The sequence below is a fragment of the Ochotona princeps genome, chromosome 8 (assembly GCF_030435755.1).
Source record: "Ochotona princeps isolate mOchPri1 chromosome 8, mOchPri1.hap1, whole genome shotgun sequence".
NCBI classification, from domain to species: Eukaryota; Metazoa; Chordata; class Mammalia; order Lagomorpha; family Ochotonidae; genus Ochotona; species Ochotona princeps.
The window spans coordinates 39185530-39207508 of record NC_080839.1 but is presented as its reverse complement, the minus strand read 5'-3'; the positions used below and the strand labels follow the sequence as shown (position 1 = coordinate 39207508).

Genomic DNA, 21979 nt, shown 5'->3' with positions numbered 1-21979 from the left:
CCAGGCACATTAGCTGAAATTTGAAGTGGAAGTGGGGCAACTGGGGTAGCAGTGGGCACCTTTATGGAATGCTGGCATCATAATCACCTACTGAACCACACAACAACACGCTCCCTGTACTCACTTTTATATGTATTTTTCTTACTAAAACAAGAAATTGCCTTAGTGCAATAACTTGCTTTTCTCCTTGGGTACTTTTCTCCTCTCCCCATTTTTAAAACAAGCATGCAAAGCTCAGGTCACTTACTTATGCTGTTATGTTGTTTTTTTATTGTTCACTACCAGGAAACAGGATTGACAAACAGTGAGCACTGAGGAAGTGACAAAGGTTCTAATCATGTCAGAAATCTCCGGTCATAGCTGCAGGGTAGTTGCTAGTCTGCAATGTAATGCCACTTGTTTAGTGTTTCTAGTCTTTCTGCTTCATGGTTCCAAAAAAATAGTCTCTTGTTCCTCTTTAGAAATTAGCTTCATTTAACGTTGGTGTGGCTTTTTAGTGGTATCTGAGAATCTGGACGATTTCACTTCAAGGAACTTTGGTTTCCCTACTTACACAATAGGGGAAAATTACTGTACTTGATAGATACTGTTGTGATAGAAATTAAACAATTCTATGTTGAGTTATATGGATTTTAGTTCTGTTTCTTTTAAAGCAGTGAGACCCCTAAACTATCATTTGATCTTGTTGAAACAACTCAGTTCCCTTCTCTGGGAAATGGAATTAAGACTTTCCTCAGCAATTCACGGGACTGTTGTGAGGGTCAAATCAAGTAATCTTATGTGAAAGCATTCTAAGTAATATTTTATACAAATGCAAGACAAACATTAGCTGATGGTTGGCTCAGATTAATGCTGTTTTTTAACTTCAAAAGAATTCTCTATCAAAGCCTGCTTTTACTTTTTCTGGAAACAGATCCTGGGTCTAGAAATTAACTGCCATATCTCATCTCCCATACTGGCCTTATACCATGGCAGTGACCACCCCAGCTCTAGTTCCTTCATTCATTTCAGAGAGGCTGCCATCATACAATGTTTTATATGAACAGAAACAATTAATTATTGCCATCAAAACATGACACTATTTCTATCTTCATGCTCAGTCACTCTTAGCAAATCTGGTAATACTGAAACTGCAGTTACTATCAAAATTGTTTGTTTACTAATGTAAGGCTTAGTGTAAATAACCTTATGAGGCAGCAGCATTAGTATGATGTTCGAAAGCACACATCAGTCATGTACCATCCTCATGCCAGAAAGTATGCCAACATAAGGGGAATTCCCTGTCTATATGGAGGTGCTCACCTCAGTGTGAGCAGTTAAAGTGGAGTTCAGGGTGTGGGCAAGTGGCAGGTTGAGACATATTTGATTATCACGACTAGGGTGTGCTTCTGGCATCTAAGGGGTGTAAAGGCCAGGAGAGCTGCTCACTGAAACTCATCCGGTTGCTAGACCACACACACGTGCACACCACACACATGCTCACTGAAACTCTTCCGGGGGCTAGACCAGACACACACACACACACACACACACACAGAAACTCTCCTTGTGGCTAGACCAGACACACACACATGCACGCACGCACACACACTGCTCACTGAAACTTTTCTAGTAGCTAGACCAGACACACATGCATGCATGCACATACATATACACCAAAATGTCAGTAATGCCCAGGTTGAGAAACTCTAGTTTGAGGGAGCTTTCCTGTCCTTGGGAAAGATGTTAACAGCTTTCTCATCAGAATGACAGTAAGTCATCCCTGTAGGAGTTAGCTCTCAGCGAGTCACTTGGCTGCTTTGTGAGGAGAGGCGAGGGGTCCATGCAGGTGGTGGTCTGTGTCTTGGTAAAGAGAACATGGACTTCACTTCCTCCACCGCTATGTGAGAAAACTGGAAGACACTGGCAGTAAGTACTAACTATCAACTACTACTGCTAGAATTGTTGCTTTTCCCTTTACAAAGAAATGCTGCTTGTGAAGGAAAAAGTTGATTAAGTTTTCACTGTTGCCAAGACACAAATTTACTCCCATTCAGTTATCAGCCGAATTGGTTTCATAAAATGACTCCACTGCAAATATACTTAAGAAGTTCTTTCTGAGTTACCCTTTTGAAAACAACCACAGGAAAACTAGGGTAGATGAAATATGTTTTGTCAGAGACAATTTGTGCAATCTATATATTTTTCACCATAAAGAAGCATCATAACATCTTTATGTTTATAATGTTTTTCTTTGTTTTTCTAAGCACCCCTTTAGGCCTACCCCCTTGGCTACTTAGAACTGTTCAAAAATTGAGTAAACATCTTCATAAGATTTATTTTGTCCTTTGTTTGGTATTTGTTTTGTTTTTTCTTTCATGGCAGGAATTTTGTTGTGTTCATAAGCTAAAGGTTGTGTAGAGTGTAATCAATAAAGGAAAATATTATGTCAAGGAGCAGATTTATTTCCTCGTTTTTCTTTTTTAGGTGAAATTGACAGTACATACATCCTTTGGGAAGATTAGATATGGAAAATAATTGTACCACATTTGCCTTTAAGAAAAAAAAATGACTAAAATGTTGTGTCAGCAGGGCCAGTGCAGTGGCATAACAAGCTAATCCTTTGCTTGGAAGCACCAGCATCCCAAGTGGGCCACTCACCATCTGGCTCCCTGTTTATTGGCTGGGAAAGCAGTGGAAAAGGCTTAAGTCCTTGGGTCCCTGCACCGGCATGAAAGACCCAGAAGTAGTTCCTGGAGCCTAGCTTCAAATTGGCTCAGCTCCACTGTTCCAGCTATTCTTTTTTTTTTTTTTTTTTTAAGATTTATTTATTTTATTACAAAGTCAGATATACAGAGAGGAGGAGACCGCAATAGCCGGTGCTGTGCCGATCCGAAGCTGCCACAAGCAGGGAGCTGGATGGGAAGTGGAGCTGCTGGGATTGGAACCGGCGCCCATATGGGATCCCGGCACACTCAAGGCGAGGACTTTAACCACTAGGCCATGCCGCCAAGCCCTGTTCCAGCCATTCGTAGAGTGAACCAAGGGATGGAAGAGCTCTGTCTTTCCTTTCCTGTCTATAAAATCCACCTTCCAGAGAGAATGTTGTATCAAAATTCATAAGATTGTTCTTAAGAAGTGACTTTTATGACTGTTTTCCCAACACACACAGCAAATAATACTATGCCAGTGATACAGAGAGTGAGTGAGGGACATTCCTCAACTGGCTGCAGGCACCATGACTGGTACAGGAGGAATCCAGGAGCCCTAAACTGCATCCAGGTCTCCTATGTGGACAGCAAGGTTCCCAGTACTTGGCCCATCTTCTTATGCTTTCCCGGGCACTTCAGCATAATTGGAAGCAGGGCAACTGAAACTAAAATCGCTTCTCTGATATAGGATACCAGAAGAATGTTCTTACCCTTGGAAGATTAGTTTCTGCCAATGAAAGCAATATATTCAATTTTCAAGGATGAAGCAGAATTTTGAAGTAATAGATATTATGAAAAGCCAGGTGTGTTAGCATGATTGTCTTCAGTATTTTTTTCAGTCTTGGGTAGTAAATGATTCTACTTTATGATTTTAGTACTAGATCATCCTGGAATAGAACTAACTGCATTGGCTCAGACGATTTAATTGAAGACCAGAAGTAGAGCCTGTAGTTCAGGCATTCAGGTTTTGTGTTGTTGTTGCTCTTGTTTTAAGTATATAGCCATTTCAAATTTTCAAGTGCAAAACCTTAGGAATTAATTCTGTGAATTACTTTTCTTTTTTTAGTATTATTTTTAAATGTATTTGAAAAGTGGAGGGACAGAGAGGAGAGAGTTCAGAATTAAAGACAATCTTGGATTGTTTCATTCCTAAATGCCCATAATTAACTGGGGCTGATCCCAGGTTATAGCCAGAAGTGAAGAACTACAAGTCTCCCATGTGGTGTTAGAGACCAAAATTACTTGAGCCATCATCTGCTGCCTCTCCTGGTGCCTATTAACAGAAAGCTGGATTGAATGTAGAGATAGAAGAAAAATTCAGGGAATCTGATTGGGATGCAAGTATCCCAGTTGGTGGCTTAATTCATTGTATCATAGCTCCCAACTCTGAAACATTAAATTTTGTTGAGATTTAAAAAATATAAAGAGGATAGGCATTTATGTAGTAGTTAAGATGCTGTTGAGGGGCTGGCACCATGTTCCACCTCCAGTTGGGCATTTCACGTGAGCACCAATTGGAGTTCCAGTTGCTCCACTTCCGATCCAGTTGTCTGCCTATGACCAGAGAAAGCATTGGAAGATGGTTCAACTCCTTGGGGCTCTACACCTGCCTGGGTGACGCAAAGGAAGCTTCTGGCTCCTGACTTCTGATCAGCTTAGCTTTGGCTGTTGTGGGCATTTATGTAATGAATTAGCAGATAGAAGACCTTTTTTCTATCTCTGCTTCTCTCTCTGTAAGTCTGCCTCTCAATTAAAAAAAATTTTTTTAAGATGCTATTGGGAAGGCCCTGCGGCGTAGCCTAGCAGCTAAAGTCCTCACCTTGAATGCCCCGGGATCCCATATGGGCGCCGGTTCTAATCCCAGCAGCTCCACTTCCCATCCAGCTCCCTGCTTGTGGCCTGGGAAAGCAATTGAGGACGGCCCAAAGCTTTGGGACACTGCACCCGCGTGGGAGACCCGGAAGAGGTTCCAGGTTCCCAGCTTCGGATCGGCGCGCATCAGCCCGTTGCAGCTCAGTCGGGGAGTGAATCATCGGATGGAAGATCTTCCTCTCTGTCTCTCCTCCTCTGTGTATATCTGGCTGTAATAAAATGAATAAATCTTATATAAAAAAAAGATGCTATTGGGAAACCAACATTGCATATAATCGTGCTGTGTTCAAATTCTGGCTCTGCTTCAAATTGCAGCTTCAGGCTAGTTCATACCGAGGGAGACAGGAGGTATTGCCTCAAATACTTGGGTCCCTATCACTCATGTGGAAGACCTAATGCTGTTTTCTAACCCAGTCCTTCTGTTGAGAATTTGGAGAGTAGACCAGGGAATGGAAAATCCTCTCTCTGTTTATGATTTATTTGTTTGTTGAAAAGACAGAGTTACAGAGAGTGCAGACATGAGAGATGTCCCATCTTGTAGTTCATTCCCCCAGAAGGCGGAAACAGCCAGGACTGGACCATGCCTGGGTCAGGCCTAAGCCAGGAACCCAGAGCTTCTACCAGGTCTCCTTGTGGGTACAGTGGCCCAAGCCCTTTGGCCTTCTACTGCTTCCCCAAGTACTTCAGCGGGGATCTGGATCGGAAGTGGAGCAGCCTGTTCTCAAATTGGCACCCATAAAAGAGTGCTGACATTGCAGGTGTTGGCTTAACTTGTTATGCCACAACACCACCCGTGAAAGATATTTTGGTTTCAGTCTATCTCTCCCTGCCTTTCAAATACATAAAAATACAAAAATAAGTATGTAAACTAAAAAGTAGAGAGAATGTTTAAAGAGGGTAAATGTGAAAGTATTGTCTAGCTGCTAGGCTTTGTTACAGATTCTTAACCATTTTGAAGATCATAAATCTTCAGAACACACGTAAAGATTCCAGCAGCTTCTTTTCAATAATCACTTATTGACATGACATGTGTTTGAATTATAATGAAAGGTTTCAGGGAAAATAGTTGTTGTGGCACATTTTATTTGTAGTTTAATAGTGCCCATTATATATAATTTGGTGATATTAATGGTCTGTGTCATTATGTATGGTTATGTCACTCTAAAGAAAATTGTCTTATGTCATTTAAATATATAAATAAGTGATAATATTAAGTATTTTATTTTAGGTTTTCCTTTTTCTAAAGATTTATTTTATTTATTTGAAAGGCAGAGTTACAGAGACAGATCATCTATCCACTATTCATTCACTCCCCAAATGGCCACAAAGTCAGGGCTGAGCCAGGTCAAAGCCAGGAGCCTGGCATTCTACCTGGGTGTCGCAGGTTGATGGCAGGGGTCCAGTACCTGTGCCACTCTCCACTGCTTTCTCAGGCACATCAGCAGGAAGCTGCATCAGAAATAGAATAGTTGGGACATGGACCCTTGCTCCTATGGGATACCTGTGTTGCAGATGGCAGCTTAATCTGTGATTGAAACTTCAATGTCACTAATAAAATATTGCAGGATTAAAAAGTAATATGGGGCCCGGCGGCATGGCCTAGCGGCTAAAGTCCTCGCCTTAAAAGCCCTGGGATCTCATATGGGCGCCGGTTCTAATCCCGGAAGCTCCACTTCCCATCCAGCTCCCTGCTTGTGGCCTGGGAAAGCAGTTGAGGATGGCCCAGTGCATTGGGACCCTGCACCCGTGTGGGAGACCCGGAAGAGGTTCCTGGTTCCCGGCATCGGATTGGCACGCACCGGCCCGTTGCGGCTCAGTTGGGGAGTGAATCATCGGACGGAAGATCTTCCTCTCTGTCTCTCCTCCTCTCTGTATATCCGGCTGTAATAAAATGAATAAATCTTTTTAAAAAAAAGTAATATGGCTTTTCTTGGCTAATTTAGCCAGAAACTCTAGAAATTACAGAATGAGAGATACATGCCAGTCCTTCTCTTATTTCGTTCTTTGTCTAAGCTAAACATTATTCCTTTGCTATAAATGCAGTAAAACTAAACCCATAGTGCTGTGCACATTACTTGTGAATTCTTATTTCAAGAGCAGATGGTTACTTGAATTTTTTCCAACTCTAAAATTCTCTTTATTCTACTTTTGTCCCTTCATTTTTAGAGATGAGCAAACAGATTGTTTCGTTCAACAAGAACTGGAACTAGAACAGAAGCTAATATTTGCTAGCTGTGGGATATGCTAATGTCAATCAAATATAAGCATTCTTAGAACACTTGCAGGTTTTTTCTATGTCCATATACTTACTATTTAATACTATTTTAAGTTGATTTACTTCTTTAAATTCATAAGCTTATTTTTAAGGAAATTTTATGCTGCTGTATGTAGAAAAGCATTATTTCCTTGAAGTAGAAAAATAATTAACAGGAATCCAAAATAAAATAAGGCACTCATTACAATCTAACTTAATATTAATTTCAATACAACTATTGCTACTAAGTGTGTAACTCTTGATGGTTTTGGTCAGAAATGTATCACAACAATACCTGAATGTTTGGTGATATCTTAATTGTCTAAAAAGGAATAGTCAGAATATCTGGACTATTTCCAATTCTGACTTCCTATTTGGTCTGCTCTTACCACTCCCATTGAAGGCACTAGACTAAAGCTCATAAAGTGAAAATTCAGGCTTCCTATTTAGCTCTTGTTGATGTCTGACAGAGGACGGTGATGCCACAGTATTCTCTGTTTAGCTGATAGAATAGTTAATTATCTGTTTTTCTGTGTATGGCAGGTTTTAGTATAGTGATTAACGTTTACAGTTAAAATACCTGTCCAACATCACCATGCCTGGGTTGGACACCCTACTCCAATTCCTCATTCTTGCTGTCTGATAATGCAGACCGTGGGAGGTTGTGGTGGTGGTGGCCAAAAATTGCATTCCTGCCACTCATCTGGAAGACCTGGATTGAATTCCTAATTCTCAGCTTTGACCAAGCCCAATTCTGATCATTAGGTATTTGGGGAATACACTAGTGGATTAAAAAATGCCTTTGTCTCCTTCACCCTTTCTCCCACCTTCTCTCCCATCCTTCCTCTCTTCCACTCAAATAAATAAATTAAAAAAAAATTTTTTTTTGTTTGTCTTGCTGGGTTATTTCCTTCTTGTTCCTTTGTTTAAAAAGAGCCAAGCTGTTGTGGCTTTGGGACAGTTGACATTCCCAGGTTACCAACCTCTTCAGTTCCAAATCTGGATACATTTTTTGAAGGGGGAAAAAAGAGCAAGAGAGAACGCACCACTGTGTTGTTCTTCGAGTTGTGACGTTTCTATTGGTCTGCCGTCTCTGTTCTTTTCACTGTCTCATTATGCTCTGTACATAATATCCTGGGTTATTAATTGTGCTTAGCAGAAATAATAAGGAAAAGGTATGTCTTCCTGTAAATGGAAGTTGCCAAATTTGCAATTTTTATTTACTTGGGACAGATAACCATTCCTGGGAAATGTCACATGCACACGTGATACTTTGCATAATATTGTGCTCTAGAGCACTATAGAAAGTACCTTCTTTATTTAAACAGAAATTCATTGTTTGTATTACCTTTTCCCCTCTAGGAAATAATGCAAAAGGTGTCTCAAGGCTCCTGACCAGTGAACAGCAATTTGAAAAAGACAGCCAAGCCCATGTTTTCTCCTGATCAAGAAAATCATCCTTCCAAGGCACCAGTAAAATATGGTGAACTCATTGTCTTAGGGTAAGATTTTTCCATCTGATAAGCCATAAAATTGACTAATGTGTAATAATTTTGATATCTAAGTTAGCTTTTTTTTTTTTAAGAAAATGTGTGTTTACTATCGAACAGAATTTTAAACTACAAGGTAAGATTATTACCAAATCAATAAAATTCTGTTTCTCATATTTATGCTACCTTTTCTAAGTGCCGAAATGTTACATAAACTTTGCCTCTCAGTAAGGGCAAAGCTTCTTTTTTTTTTTTTTTTTTTTATATTTTGGCAATCTTTACATTGTTAATTAGGGTAAAAAGGTACAAGGGCTATGGGAAAGTGGGTAAGACCACCATTTCCCTCTTGTTTCCTTCATATATCTGAGGTAAAGGGAATATTGAGGGAGAAGCCCCACCCAGTCTCCCACCCACCCCAGGTCCTGGATGTAGGGCACGCTCCGAGATCCTTGCTCAAGTGGTTCCAGTAGTTCACCAGTCATAAATCACTGCCAATCTCGCCACTCTAGGTACGATGAGGCTGTTGAAGAATCCACTGATTGACACAGTCCATCATAGAGTCTCCCCTTGTCCAGTATTTCACTGCCAACATATAGCTGAGGTGGTTGATTGACCTGCTCCATCTTCCATCTTTTCTTGGTTAATGTGCTGAGTCTGCCATTTCGATTGAGGGGATCCCCAAAGAAACTTTGAGGTGTTCCCAGACCAGATTCCTATATGTACTAGCAAGCACAGGGCCCAGCACAGTCCATCACCATGATCAGCTGGTGGTTGCAACTGCTGGGTTGGTTGTGTTCTCAGCCCTGACCTCCACCGGAACCAATGGGTGTTGCAGTCCATCCTGGCTCTGCCCAGCACATACTCACATAAACCAGTGGGAGCTGCAGCCTAGTCAGAGCGACCCACAATAACCCCCACCAGGCCCGCCCCTAAACTGGTTTGTCAGTATGTGTAGCAGACTAGTCCAGTCTGCCCCACATCCCATCTGGCTCTTGTAAATGTCGAAGGGCTTAGTTCCATCTAACCAGCTCAGCTATCCAGCCCTGACGAATGTTGTTGAGTGCCTCTCTGTCTAGCCACCCCAGCCCCCTGTCCTAGTTATTTTGTGCCCTCCCATGGGAGTGGTAACCCAAGAGGGAGGAGAAGGGCAAAGCTTCTTAAAGATGAATTGGAAAACCATGTTTGTTGTTGTAGTTAATTCCATTTGTCTTCTCCATCCTTTTAAAAACTTCTGCCTCAGCTAACTTTATCAGATATCTCTTTCCCTGTCTCCTGCTTTACGTCCTTTTATGTAGGTCAGTATTTGTTTGTTCCTTTGCTCCTCTGAGGTGATTTTTGGGTTGTGCTTACTGTCCATCTGTGCAGTTCTTCTGGATGAAAGGAGCCATCCGATTGTGCTGATCTTAATGATCAGCAGAAATAGTTTTAAATAGCTTTAAATACCAAATAGTTTTAAATACCAAAAAGTATTCTAAGTTAAATTCTTCTTCTAGGAACGTTGAGAGTCATTTCAGGAACAGAGTTGAAAACCTATATGGTTTTCGTGGAGTTCCTGGCTTCAGTCAGGTGACTACAGGTCTGAAGAGTAATGGTTTGCTGAAAATATTTTTTTTTTAAGTAAAATAATGTTTTTTAGGATTGTTTTGTAATCATTCTTAAATAATGAAGTAAAAGTGAAACAATTGGATGTTGTGCAAATCTTGTGATGATTTGTGTATAAATAAAGCAGGCAGCTTTTTTGAGTTGTCCATTATGAGCATCAAAAAAAAAAAAAAACCTATATGGTTTTAAAACTATGTTGCTTATCCTGGAAGCTTTTTAGTTGATTACTGGCAGTAGTAATTGTCTCTGTATGTGGCAGTTAATGTCTTAAGATGCAAATAATGTTTCTTCCAACAACTCTCTGGAAGAAGTAAAACTGGATGAGGTTGTGAGTTTCATTGCTACTTAGAAAAGAACTTTGTATGCTACAGGAATGCACAGTGAGTAGGAACAGAGAGCGTAGGCCCCAAAGGGAAATGAGTGGGGCCCCTCGGAGGACGGTAGTAAGGGGCAGTGAGGAACCCCTCAAGGGGGCTGGTGGCCACACATAGCCTGAATGTCAAGTTCATGTAAGTTCATGTCAAGTTCTATTTGGAACCTAACAGCAAGGATACTAAGATTAGCAAGCACTGTCTCCCACTACCAAGTTGTATTTTAAGTGTTAGTTTAATTTTTGTATGTGACAGTAGCTCTCTTCTCAAGTTTAAAATGTGATTCTTCCATGTTAGCCACATTGTCAAGTCAAATTACATTTTGTCTTGCAATGTTGAAACTGTCGCAGCTGTCTACCTCGTTTCCCCCTGGACTGCCCAACTGTTTAGGGAAGATCACAAACCAAAGGTATTATGAGGGAGTGGGCAGTGCCTGAGGAGAGGCTACTACTGTGCCTCATGAAGCAGTGAAGAATAACAAATAGCATGGCAGACATACTTGGATTCAGATTCCAGCCTTGTCAGTCTCATGTGTGACTTTTAGAAGATGATTCTCCAAACCTGTTTCCTAACCTGTAAAAATGGAAACACTGACGCCAATCTTGTTTGCAAAGTTTTTATGGGGATAAATTGAATGAGGTGATGCCTGAAATATAGTGAACACCCAGCTTCGGGTTTGTTTTTAACTTTGCCTACTGATTCATTCCTTGCTTCCTTGCTTACCTTTCAGGACAGGTATGTGTTATCAAGGAGACAGTGGGTCATAGGATTACACAACTAAAGTATGTTTAACCATTACACAGCAGGCATCTTAATTGGGCAGGTTCTGCCAACATCGGGTGACTATATGTGTATATTCAGGCAGCTGAGACTTAACAGACAATTGTGAGCATTCCTTATTTCAGAGTTCTGCTATTTAAAACATTTAATTGACAATTAAGAGATCATATTTTGCACAATACATACTCTACTTTTACAAGCTGTATTAGCACAAACATTCACTTTAAAACAATGGAGCGGGGAGAAGGTATGGAATGTTATGTGTCAGATGTGTCATTAATTAGCTCTTGATTCCCTTCAATATAAGAGGAGGTAAATGCAAATGTGAGTAATTCAAAGTCATGTGTTATCCAAAAGATAGTTTTCTGTAACTTGAAAGTGGTCAGAATGAATCTCATTTTGCTTGACACACCCAGGCAGCTGTTTCAAAGACCAACAATTGCTAAAAAGAACCTTAGATGATTATAATGTTATAATGGATCCTTAATTTAGAATTGATTTTACAAAGCAGAGTAAAACATTTGTTTTATGATTGTGTGATTCTTACAAGAGATCACTTAAACTTTGTTTTTCCTCCATCAGGTATAATGGGTCTCTCCCAAATGGCGATAGAGGAAGGAGGAAAAGTAGGTTTGCTTTGTTTAAAAGACCTAAGGCAAATGGGGTGAAGCCCAGCACTGTGCATATTGCATGTACTCCTCAGGCTGCGAAGGTAAAAAAAACAAAAAACAAACAAAAACACTGAATAACTTGGAAAAACTGAAAAAACTCTGTATGTTGTTTGTATTTCTACCAGTCCCTCACATTTCTGTTTCAGACATTTCCTTTGGAGAAGAGACGCTGGAGACATGGTACTTGAAGGACTGACATATGGAAGGGGAATCTTCTTTAAAATGGCAAATCCAGAGTTAGTGGGTGGAGATCATTAAAAGAGCTGGGGGTAGGACCAGGACTCTGTGGTGGTTTTTAGTTGCACAGCTGTGTACCCTGAGAGATAGGCAGCTCCCACTCCTCAAGAGAGGTCTTGCCGTGTTGAGGAATGTCATATAGATTAAGTATATGTAGATATAAGACGCACATTTGAATGAATTCATTTTTTAACTGAGGATTTTTATCCACGTATCTCTGGATGTTCTTATTTTTATTTTGGAGTTGTTATGTGATACTCTCATAGCTTTGAATAAATTACCTTATCAAAGACCTCACTAATTGCCAGATTGAATCAAAGCTATGAAAGCAAACACTTAACTGCATCTATACTGTAATTTTTTTAATCCCTGACCTTATTTAATGCTCCTAGACCTTTTATTCCCCTGCCAAAATCTTCAGAATCAGGTTCATGATTTCATAACGCTTATGTTTTTCCTAAAGTGAGAGGAAAAGGAAGGGGAATTTTAGATCTTTACATTTTTTGTGATCCCCTTACAATTTTATAATGCAGATTGAATTTAATACTATGGTAAGCAATGTACGTTAGTATCAGACTATCTGGGGTATGTCATGTGGCCCTGTTTTAAGTCACAGCTTCAGTCACTAAATTCTAATTGGATTTTTGGTTTTATGTTTCTTTTTAAATATTATATTTATAAAGAGAGGGAGATAGAGCTCTCATTTGCTGGTTCATTCTCCAATTGTCAATAGTGGCTATGGCTACCCTGGAGCCCAAGCCCACAGCCAGGAAAAACCAGTTACTATTGCCTCCCAGGATATGAAGTCAAGATTCAGAATTAGCTATCAAACCTGAGCGCTCTAATGTGGGATCATGGACATCTTAATAAGTAGGATAAACTCCTGCCCTCACATTATGTTATATCCAGTTTATTTGTAAAACAAAGTGCTTAAACCTTGACTGGGTCTCCTCTAGCACTATTTAGGAGCCTGTCTATATAGAAAAGGGACCACTTCTTTTTATTTCTTCACATAGAAGGAATTTTGTGTTAAGCAGGCATGAGAATATTTTTTTTTTCCTATTTGAGGAGCTTCTTGGAGTACTTCCCTACAAGAGCACTCTTAGCATTTTAAGTGTACTGATTCTTCATTGTGCAGGCCTGTCCCACTTACTACAGGATGTGTAATATTCCCCGTCCTACCAATAGAACACCAGTTGAATCCTCAAATCATTCTTACAACCTAAATGTACTCTCACATATTTTTGGGTACCCTTAGACAACTAAAACTATTTCTGATTGAGAGCCATTGTTGGGGAACATATTTCTATTCTACACTATCTTCACTTCTGTATTTTTCTTCTCATTTCTATACTGTTATGCCTCTCGTGTTTTCTTCGTTATCTAATTTTCACCTTTAGTTGGCAACAGATATCTTTAAGATCAGAGATGGGATCTGTTGTACAGTTTAGTGAGGTCATGAAGAGTACAGATTGTTTTGTCTAGAATTCATCTGAGATGAGTGACTGCCTTCCAGTCCATTAAGACTCAGCTCTTAACTTGTAATAGTTATTCCCAGGCTCACAGTGGGTTTGGAGCTGCTGTTGTGGTGTAGTACGTAAAGCCTCTGCCTGTGATGTTGATGTCCCATATGGGTGATGTTCATGCTGTGGCTGCTGTGCTTCCAATCCAGCTCCTGGGTAAGGGCCTGGGACAAGCAGTAGAAAATGGCCCAAGTATTTGGGCCCCTACCACTCACTTGGAAAAACTAGCTAAAACTCCTGGTTCCTAATTTCTGCCTTGCCAGTCCTGGCCATTGCAGCCTTCTGGGGAGTGAACCATGATGGAAGGTCTCTCTGCGTCTGTCTCTGCTCCTCTCTCTAACTGTGATTCTCAAAATAAGCAAATAAACTTTTAAAAGTGGATTAATGGCTAAAAAACAAAGATCATAATCTCAAAGCACAGACAAGCCAGTATTTTTAAATATTTTAAGCTATTAAGAATTAACTCTCAAAATATTGAGCAGTTGTTTGGTTTAAAAGTCAGTTGCTTAAATGCTGAGTTTAAGTGTAGGTTGTAAAACCAGTAAAACAAGTATGTAATGTTTGTGAAAGCATAAATGTGTAGTAAAAAGTATTAACAGTATGCCTGTAAATGATCTATACTGGAAAAGGGAAGATAGAGAGGGACACATATGCATCTTATAGTTGATCTGTAGTTTAATTTCCTGAAAAAAAAAAGTCAGAAGCAAAAATGGCATTTGTTAAGCTTTGATAATGCTGAATAGTTAGTGTTCAGGTACTAGTTTATTCTGTTTACATATTTGAAAATCTCACAGTTACAGTTTAAGATATTGTCTTAAAGCTTTATGTATTACGGTTTTGCTGCTAATTAGAATCAACTAAAACTTTATAAACTAAACTTCTAATTAAGGAACATTAATTTAGCTTCTTTGGTGTGTGTAATTACTCTCTGTTTTCATTTCATGTAGCACGATTCTACTTCCTTTGTATAATGAGTAGGTTTTTCCCCCTTAGATATTATCTCCTACTCATATACATAGAAAAGGCCTGAAAACAAAATTGCAAAGTTGTTTTTATCTTTGAGGTAAGTCAGATACACTCCTAAGCATTGTATCTTCTTGCTTTGATCATGTTTAATCATTGTATGAATTTTTCTGTGTCTTGTCCAGCATGTGGCAAACATTTGCCATCTGTGGATTCACAAAATGGTTGGACAACCAGTTCATTGGACTTACTCATTAACTTTGTTGCTCTTTCAGTGATTTTTAAAATAAGGCTCTTACGCATATAGTCTAAATGATTAAACATTATCAAAGGAAAGAGACACACTGCTCAAGTTTTTCAGTAGTTACTGACCTTTATCCTAAGTTTTAAAGGAGAAATACGTGGCGTGGCGTGTCATATGTGTGATTTACCTCTTTGTACTGAAAAGATTATCTGATTTGATTGACTTGCCTACTAATTGTTGCTATTAATCTTTTTATTCTAGGCAATAAGCAACAAAGACCAGCACAGCATATCATACACCTTATCTCGGGCCCAGACTGTGGTGGTTGAATATACACATGACAGCAACACTGATATGTTTCAGGTATTACAACATTAAATCTCTTCTTTTAGAGTCAAAGTTAACTGATATTCTGCAAGTTAAAAATTAAAGCATTAGGGCCCGGCATGATATCCTCGCCTTGTGGCCTCTGAGATCCCATATGGGTACTGGTTCGTGTTCTGGCTGCTCTACTCCCCATCTAGTGGCCTGGGAAACAAGTAAAATATGGCCCAAAGCCTTGGGACCCTGCACCCATATGGGAGACCTGGAGGAAGCTCCTAGCTTCAGATCAGCTCAACTCTGGCTATTGTAACCACTTGGGGAGTGAACCAGCAGATGGAAGATCTTTTTGTCTGTCTCTCTTTCTCTCCATAAATCTGATCTGCTTTTTCAATAAAAATAAATAAATCTTTATTTTAAAATTACAGCATTAGTTGGGGGAAAAAATAAGATTACATTAGACATCCTAAGTTGTGGAACAATGCCTTCATTATCTAATGAAAATACTTAAATAAATTGCACCTTTTTTAACAGTATCTCAAACTGATTTTGCCTTTTTTTTTAGTATTATGCTATTGGGAAATTCAAATATAACCACATCAAAAAATCTTAAATATTTCAAGAACTTCCCTAATAAAAGTCAGTCTTTGAGAAACTGGTTTTACAAACATTCTAGAACATCTGTTTTTTACTAATCAGAAACATATATTGTTCAATCCACTAGATATTCAGACTTTAATTTTGTGCATTGCTGGGACGTAAACAAGGGAGACATTAAAAGACATTACAGGTTGATAATGTGCCCAAGTGCTACAGTGGCTGGTTGGTTTGAAGGATAGAAAAGCCCTTTTTTATCTATACCTTTTTTATCAGGTTAAATAGGGTTTTTGTTTCAGTGATACTTTTGTTAACAATTTTTTGCCCCTAAACTATCCAAAAGAAATATAAAAGACTGTAATTGAGGATAGGTTACAAACAAGAAAATGCTCTATCTGAAAGTGTGCTGATAATGACGAACTTGTGAATCTCAACTTGCAAGATCAACTTTGAAGAGCTGTCAGCTCTATAGAGGCTCACTGTATTTTCCTAGTACTTACCTTTTCAAATTGATGTTAGTTCAAATTGATGTTACTGCTTTATAACAAATACATAAATGAACTGACAATTTGTAAATATTTATTTTGAAGTCAGAATATAATGTCCTGGAGACCTTTAAGAGATTTGGCTTGCATGTTCATTATATTCTGTTAAAAAAAATAATAATGCATAGTAGACATTTTTCTCAAAAAGCGTTGCAGTTGACAGCTGTCTAGAAATCTCAGCCACACAGTGCTACATGCCCTGAAGGTTTCATATATTGTTGTTAAGTTCTTACAATTGATTACTACATCATTGCTTCTCAGCCTTTTGGCTAAGATCAAGTGAAGTGATTACTACATCAGAGAAAGTCTGACAGATTAGTTTTCGAGATTAATTTGGATGCCCCAGGAGTTAAGTATGGTAAGTTTGAGCTTGGGAAATTTCATAGGCTTAATGTTTTCACCTTATGGTGCCTTTCTTGAATGAATTTTCCACTGGGTTCTTTGAATAGATTCATAGATGTTTCTTTTTCCTTTAGATTGGTCGGTCTACTGAAAGTCCCATTGATTTTGTGGTAACTGACACGGTTCCCGGAAGTCAAAGTAATTCTGATACGCAGTCAGTGCAAAGCACTATATCAAGATTTGCCTGTAGGATCATATGTGAACGAAATCCCCCATTCACAGCACGGATTTATGCTGCAGGATTTGATTCATCAAAAAACATCTTTCTTGGGGTAAAGAAGCTTTCTTCCTAAACGATGCATTTTTTATACCTGCTTCTGTTTTCAAAGTACAAATAAATGGAAACTCATTTTTTTGTTTCTCTAGGAGAAGGCTGCCAAATGGAAGACCTCAGATGGGCAGATGGATGGCTTAACCACGAACGGTGTTCTTGTGATGCATCCACGCAATGGGTTTACAGAAGACTCTAAGCCTGGAATATGGAGAGAAATATCAGTGTGTGGCAATGTTTTTAGCCTACGTGAAACCAGATCAGCTCAGCAGAGAGGGAAAATGGTAAGTTCTAACTTACTTGGCTACCATAAACATAAGAAGATGTGTTGGAATGAATGTAATTTGTTTTTTCCAGAAACTAGTATTAAATTTATGAGGATGAGTCCAACAGTTCCTGGAAAAGTGGAATAAAAAGATAAGTTTATTTTGATGGAGAAGCTTCTCTTTTTTTTAATGATGTTTACATAGTCAATCAAAGTGGGATCAGGTGGGCGAGACCATTGTTTACACATTTTCTTTTTATTTTCCCTGTATTTGGGGGAAGGGGAAATACAGTGGGAGAGGCCACACCTAGCCTCCCAACCGCCTCAGTACCCAGTGTCATCCCGGGGTCCCTGTTGCAGAGCATGCTCTGAGGGTTCTTAAGTGGTTTCGATAATTCTGAAATGTTATTGATACAGCAGATCCAAGGATGAGGAAATCCCTCCAAGGACCATTGGCTGACACAATCCACCTCAGTCTCTATTTGCCCAGAAGTTTGCTGTCAAGCTTCATTGGGGTAATTGAGCAATTTGTTCTGTCCTCCTTCCTAAAACAATGGGTGCTGTGGCTCAGCCCAACCCTACCCACCACACACTCGGCCCTCATGTTCACCAGGGGGAGCTGCAGCTCCAACAGAGTGACCCCCAAACCCGCACTGGACCAGTCCCCCAGCTCTGGTTCATGTGCCTGCCAGTATGTGTAACTGAATGGTCCAGCCTGTCCCACGTCCCATTCAGATCTCTTATACATCATTGGGCATTGAAGTCTAGCACAACCAAACTGACCCTATAGCCCACATTCATGCCAGTGGGTGCCACTGCCAGCCCAGCCAGGCCCACCTGCACTCCTGGTTCCCATGTTCGCCAGTGAGAGTTGCAGCCCATCAGAAAGGCATCCATAGCCTCCCCACTGGACCCTCTCCATGGCCCGGATATTGTACTCTCCGGGTAGTTCTGCAGTGTAGTTCAACAGGACTTTCTCCCCAGTCCCAGCACTTGCCAGCTGATTCTGCAGCAAAGCCCAACCTGTCTGCCCTTAATCTGGCTCATGCCTGTACCAATGGATGCAATTGGTTAGCCCAGCCTGGCTCTCCCCCAGCCCAGTTCACATGGAGGTCAACAGGTGTTGTAACCCTGGCCAGCCTAGTATAGCCCCAGTCCCAGCTCTCATGCTCACCAGCAGGAGCAGTGGTCCAACAGTAGAGTCCCCTACCAGTGCGCACTCACTCTCTCTCTCTCTCTCACATACACACACACACACACACACACACACACACACACACACACACACCAGTCTCTCATGTGCTGGTGGGTGCTGCAGCCTAGTCTGGCATGTGGCCTGTCTCACCTCTGCATTTGCCGGCAGGTGCTGTAGCCTAACCTGACCTGGTCTACCCCCGTTCCAGCTTGGACTGGTAGGTGCTGCTGCCCAACCCAGCGCAGTAAGCCCCTAGTCCCAGCCCTAGCATCAATTGGTTGATGCTGCAGCCAGATCCAGCCTGTCCCACACCCCATCCTGGTTGTCACATCTGCCAGTGGGTGTTATGAACTGGCCCAGACTGGCCTGCCCCCACATCTGATTCACACACAAATGCCAGCATGTACTGTAACCTGGTCTGGTCTGGACTGCTCCTTACCTTGGTTCTTATGCTCATCTGTAGGGACTGCATCCTGACAAAGGAGCTCCCCAAGCCCTTCTATTGAGTACCTGATGGAGCAGCTTTTTAAATTCATACATACTAGGGATCTTCAAAAAGTTGTAGAAAATGCATACTGTGGAAAAACTGTAAATTATTCCTAATTATTTTTAACACCAGAATAAATTTTTATTTCTGTTCCCTGTGAACCTTTAAAGTACCCACACTGCTGGTAAACACTGACTACCAAATACTTTATCAGGGGATAATAACTTCAGTATCGCCATCAGGAAACTATTCAAGTTTATGCTTCTATGTATGTATCTTTGGTCATAGTTACCTAATTGAAACTACTGCTCATTAATTAGCAAGATGTATTAAATTGTCTTTATAATAAAATAAAAAGATACTACTGTTCAATATTTTACAACTTATTTTCAAGCCTACGTTTTTCATGATTGCCATCAATGTTCCTTGAATAATTAATGAGAATCCTTCAAAGTCTCATTTCCTGAATGAGTGCTCAAGACCAAAGCTCTTAAATAAAAAATCGAGAACAGTGATAAATGTATGTTTTGTTTCTCATCTCCTGTAGGTGGAAGTTGAAACCAATCAGTTACAAGATGGCTCATTAATTGACCTCTGTGGGGCAACGTTGCTATGGCGCACTGCAGAAGGCCTTTCCCACACTCCTACGGTGAAACATTTAGAAGCTTTAAGGCAGGAAATCAATGCAGCACGACCTCAGTGCCCTGTAGGGTTCAACACACTAGCATTTCCTAGTATGAAGAGGAAAGATGTGGTGGATGAAAAGCAACCATGGGTGTATCTAAACTGCGGCCATGTGCATGGCTATCATAACTGGGGAAACAAAGAAGAACGTGACGGAAAAGATCGTGAATGTCCCATGTGTAGGTCTGTTGGTCCCTATGTCCCTCTGTGGCTTGGATGTGAAGCTGGATTTTATGTGGACGCCGGTCCTCCTACCCATGCATTTAGCCCATGTGGGCATGTGTGCTCAGAAAAGACAACTGCCTATTGGTCCCAGATCCCGCTTCCGCACGGTACTCACACTTTCCATGCAGCCTGTCCTTTTTGTGCACATCAGTTGGCTGGTGAACAAGGCTACATCAGACTTATTTTCCAAGGACCTCTAGACTAACAGTTGTCCTCCAGGACTACATGATAAATTTATAAGCTAAGTGAGTTGGGTTTTCCAACCTGTTGTCCATGTCACAATTTCTCTGCTCTGGTCATTTGCATTAAGATGAAGAATTTTTTAAAACGTTTATAATAACTACTAGCAATTTATGAACAAAAAAATTGGGAAACTCAGCAAAGGAATTTTTGAAAGTCCCCAGACTTCTGAATTCTGAGTTTTGAAAATATATTTTGAGGAGAAAAAGACATAGTCTAATTTGATGCCTTTGTTTTAGTGTTTTTGAATCACCCATCCTCAGTGTTCAAAATTTGTTTTGTATAACTGAGGGTACTGTTGGTTCAAACTATGTTAGTTTACAGTTTGTTGCAAACATTGTAAAATACAGCAATGTGTATATTAACTTTTTTATATTTATCTTTATTATAGAAAATGTCTTAGAATGTTCTTGATAGAGTAGCATGGTAATGGTGGTTTCACACCTTCAGTGTTAATGGTAGCTTAGCACATAGCTGAAGGATTTGCAAAGTTAGGAAGAAGGAAAAGAGAACCTCTCTCCCCACCCACATCTAAATAGGGAATTTGGTAAACTAGAATATTTTGTAAAGCCAGATTCATATTAATCACCATTGTGTAAGAGATGTTTGTTTTTAACCACACTGAAGATAATCAGGAAAGATTTTTTTCCTTAATGTTTCTCTCAAGTGTAGTACTATAACAAAAACTTAATGCTAAGAAACATTTTATATGCTCCTTTGAATATGCAATTTAATCTAGATTATCTATTTTTCTCCCACAATAACTAATCTGTTTTTAGTATCAGCAACATTTGGCAAGTTTATTTTTTGGACATATAAACTGTGGTTCATCTGTTCACGGTTTCTAGAAGAAAAAAAAAACACTCCCTTGAGAAAAAGAATAAATTAACAAGATAGAAGAGTGAGTTGATTTGTATTTAGAAAAACAAATGTTCAATTAATTGATGATTCTGTATTTAGCCCTATCCAGGCATTAAAAAATCTAGAGATACCAAGGGTTGGGTTACAGTAGTGCCCCTGGTTTTGTTTTTGTTTCGTTTAACCTAGCAGACCAGCCTTAATGATAGGCTTAAATCCTAAGGAGAGCTGCCATGGCGTGACTCAAGGGACTGATTGGCATATGAGCACCAGTCAGTGGTAGCAGCATGGAAGGATACACTTGCATGGTCTGTTTAGGCTCTAATTCTGGTAAGTTCTTTGCTTTCAGAAGCAAGAGAAATACTGTTGCTCCAGATTCCCCTGTCCCTGTTTTAAAATGTACCACAAGAAAAGTAGCCAGCTGCACTACATCAGACTTTTTTTGACACTTGTACAGATCAGTACACTTTTAGATTAGCCTTTTTAAAAAATCTTTTGATTTGTTTTCCTTTGATTTTAAAAGTTGTATAATACTGCATTGACTGTAGCAAATTTTTGTATGTGGTAGCAGTAGCTTTAATTTATCCTATTACAACACCATTCTGAATTTTCTTTTGGTTTAAAAAAACAAAACTTTTTGCTTAAAAGCCATGAACTATTTTATTTTATTTCATCTGTCAAAATTTCCTTGTTTTTAAAATGATCATTGGGTTCACTCAGGAAATGCATGTCAGGAAACTTGTATTATAAGTTTATTAGTTGCAATGTATCCATAACTGCTGTTACCCCTTTTAAAGAAATATAATTGATTTTGAAGTTATCTGAATGGTCACGTGCCTTGTGACTAATGCAAGGAAATCCAGTCCTGTGTTGTATTTGTTCTAGTCATTTCTGTTCAAGCTATATATTGTAGCTTAATTTTTATTTGCAATTAATTTATTCAAACTAAGTAAATACTTTTCAAAATAGATACTTGACTTGGTCTCTGAGTTCATTTTTGCATAACAGAATAGGCAACCAGAAGTGAAAGCTGGGGAGATGTGACCCACACTCAGAAGTACTCATCTGATGTAATGCTTTTAAAGGCTGCAGTTCCCTTTGGAGAGCATCTCTTACTTATTAATAAGAGAACTTATTAGTGATTCGATAATTGAAGGCTTTTCTAAGTTAACTCCTGCTAGAGAGCTGGCTT

The 21979-nt window shown here is 39.7% G+C and overlaps 1 protein-coding gene across 2 annotated transcripts in view; it reads left to right on the top strand.

The window, feature by feature from the left end:
• The window catches only part of PELI1 (pellino E3 ubiquitin protein ligase 1), a 59933-nt gene extending 38176 nt beyond the window's left edge, over positions 1–21757 (top strand). For both annotated transcript variants that reach the window (XM_004580099.3, XM_058667880.1), the window contains 6 exons: positions 8179–8318; positions 11642–11771; positions 14959–15060; positions 16637–16834; positions 16929–17117; positions 19328–21757. In XM_004580099.3, coding sequence (XP_004580156.1) covers positions 8248–8318; positions 11642–11771; positions 14959–15060; positions 16637–16834; positions 16929–17117; positions 19328–19894 — 1257 coding nt within the window. In that variant the 5' untranslated portion in view covers positions 8179–8247 and the 3' untranslated portion in view covers positions 19895–21757. The remainder of the gene's footprint in view (positions 1–8178; positions 8319–11641; positions 11772–14958; positions 15061–16636; positions 16835–16928; positions 17118–19327) is intronic.
• Positions 21758–21979: the final 222 nt, after the last annotated feature.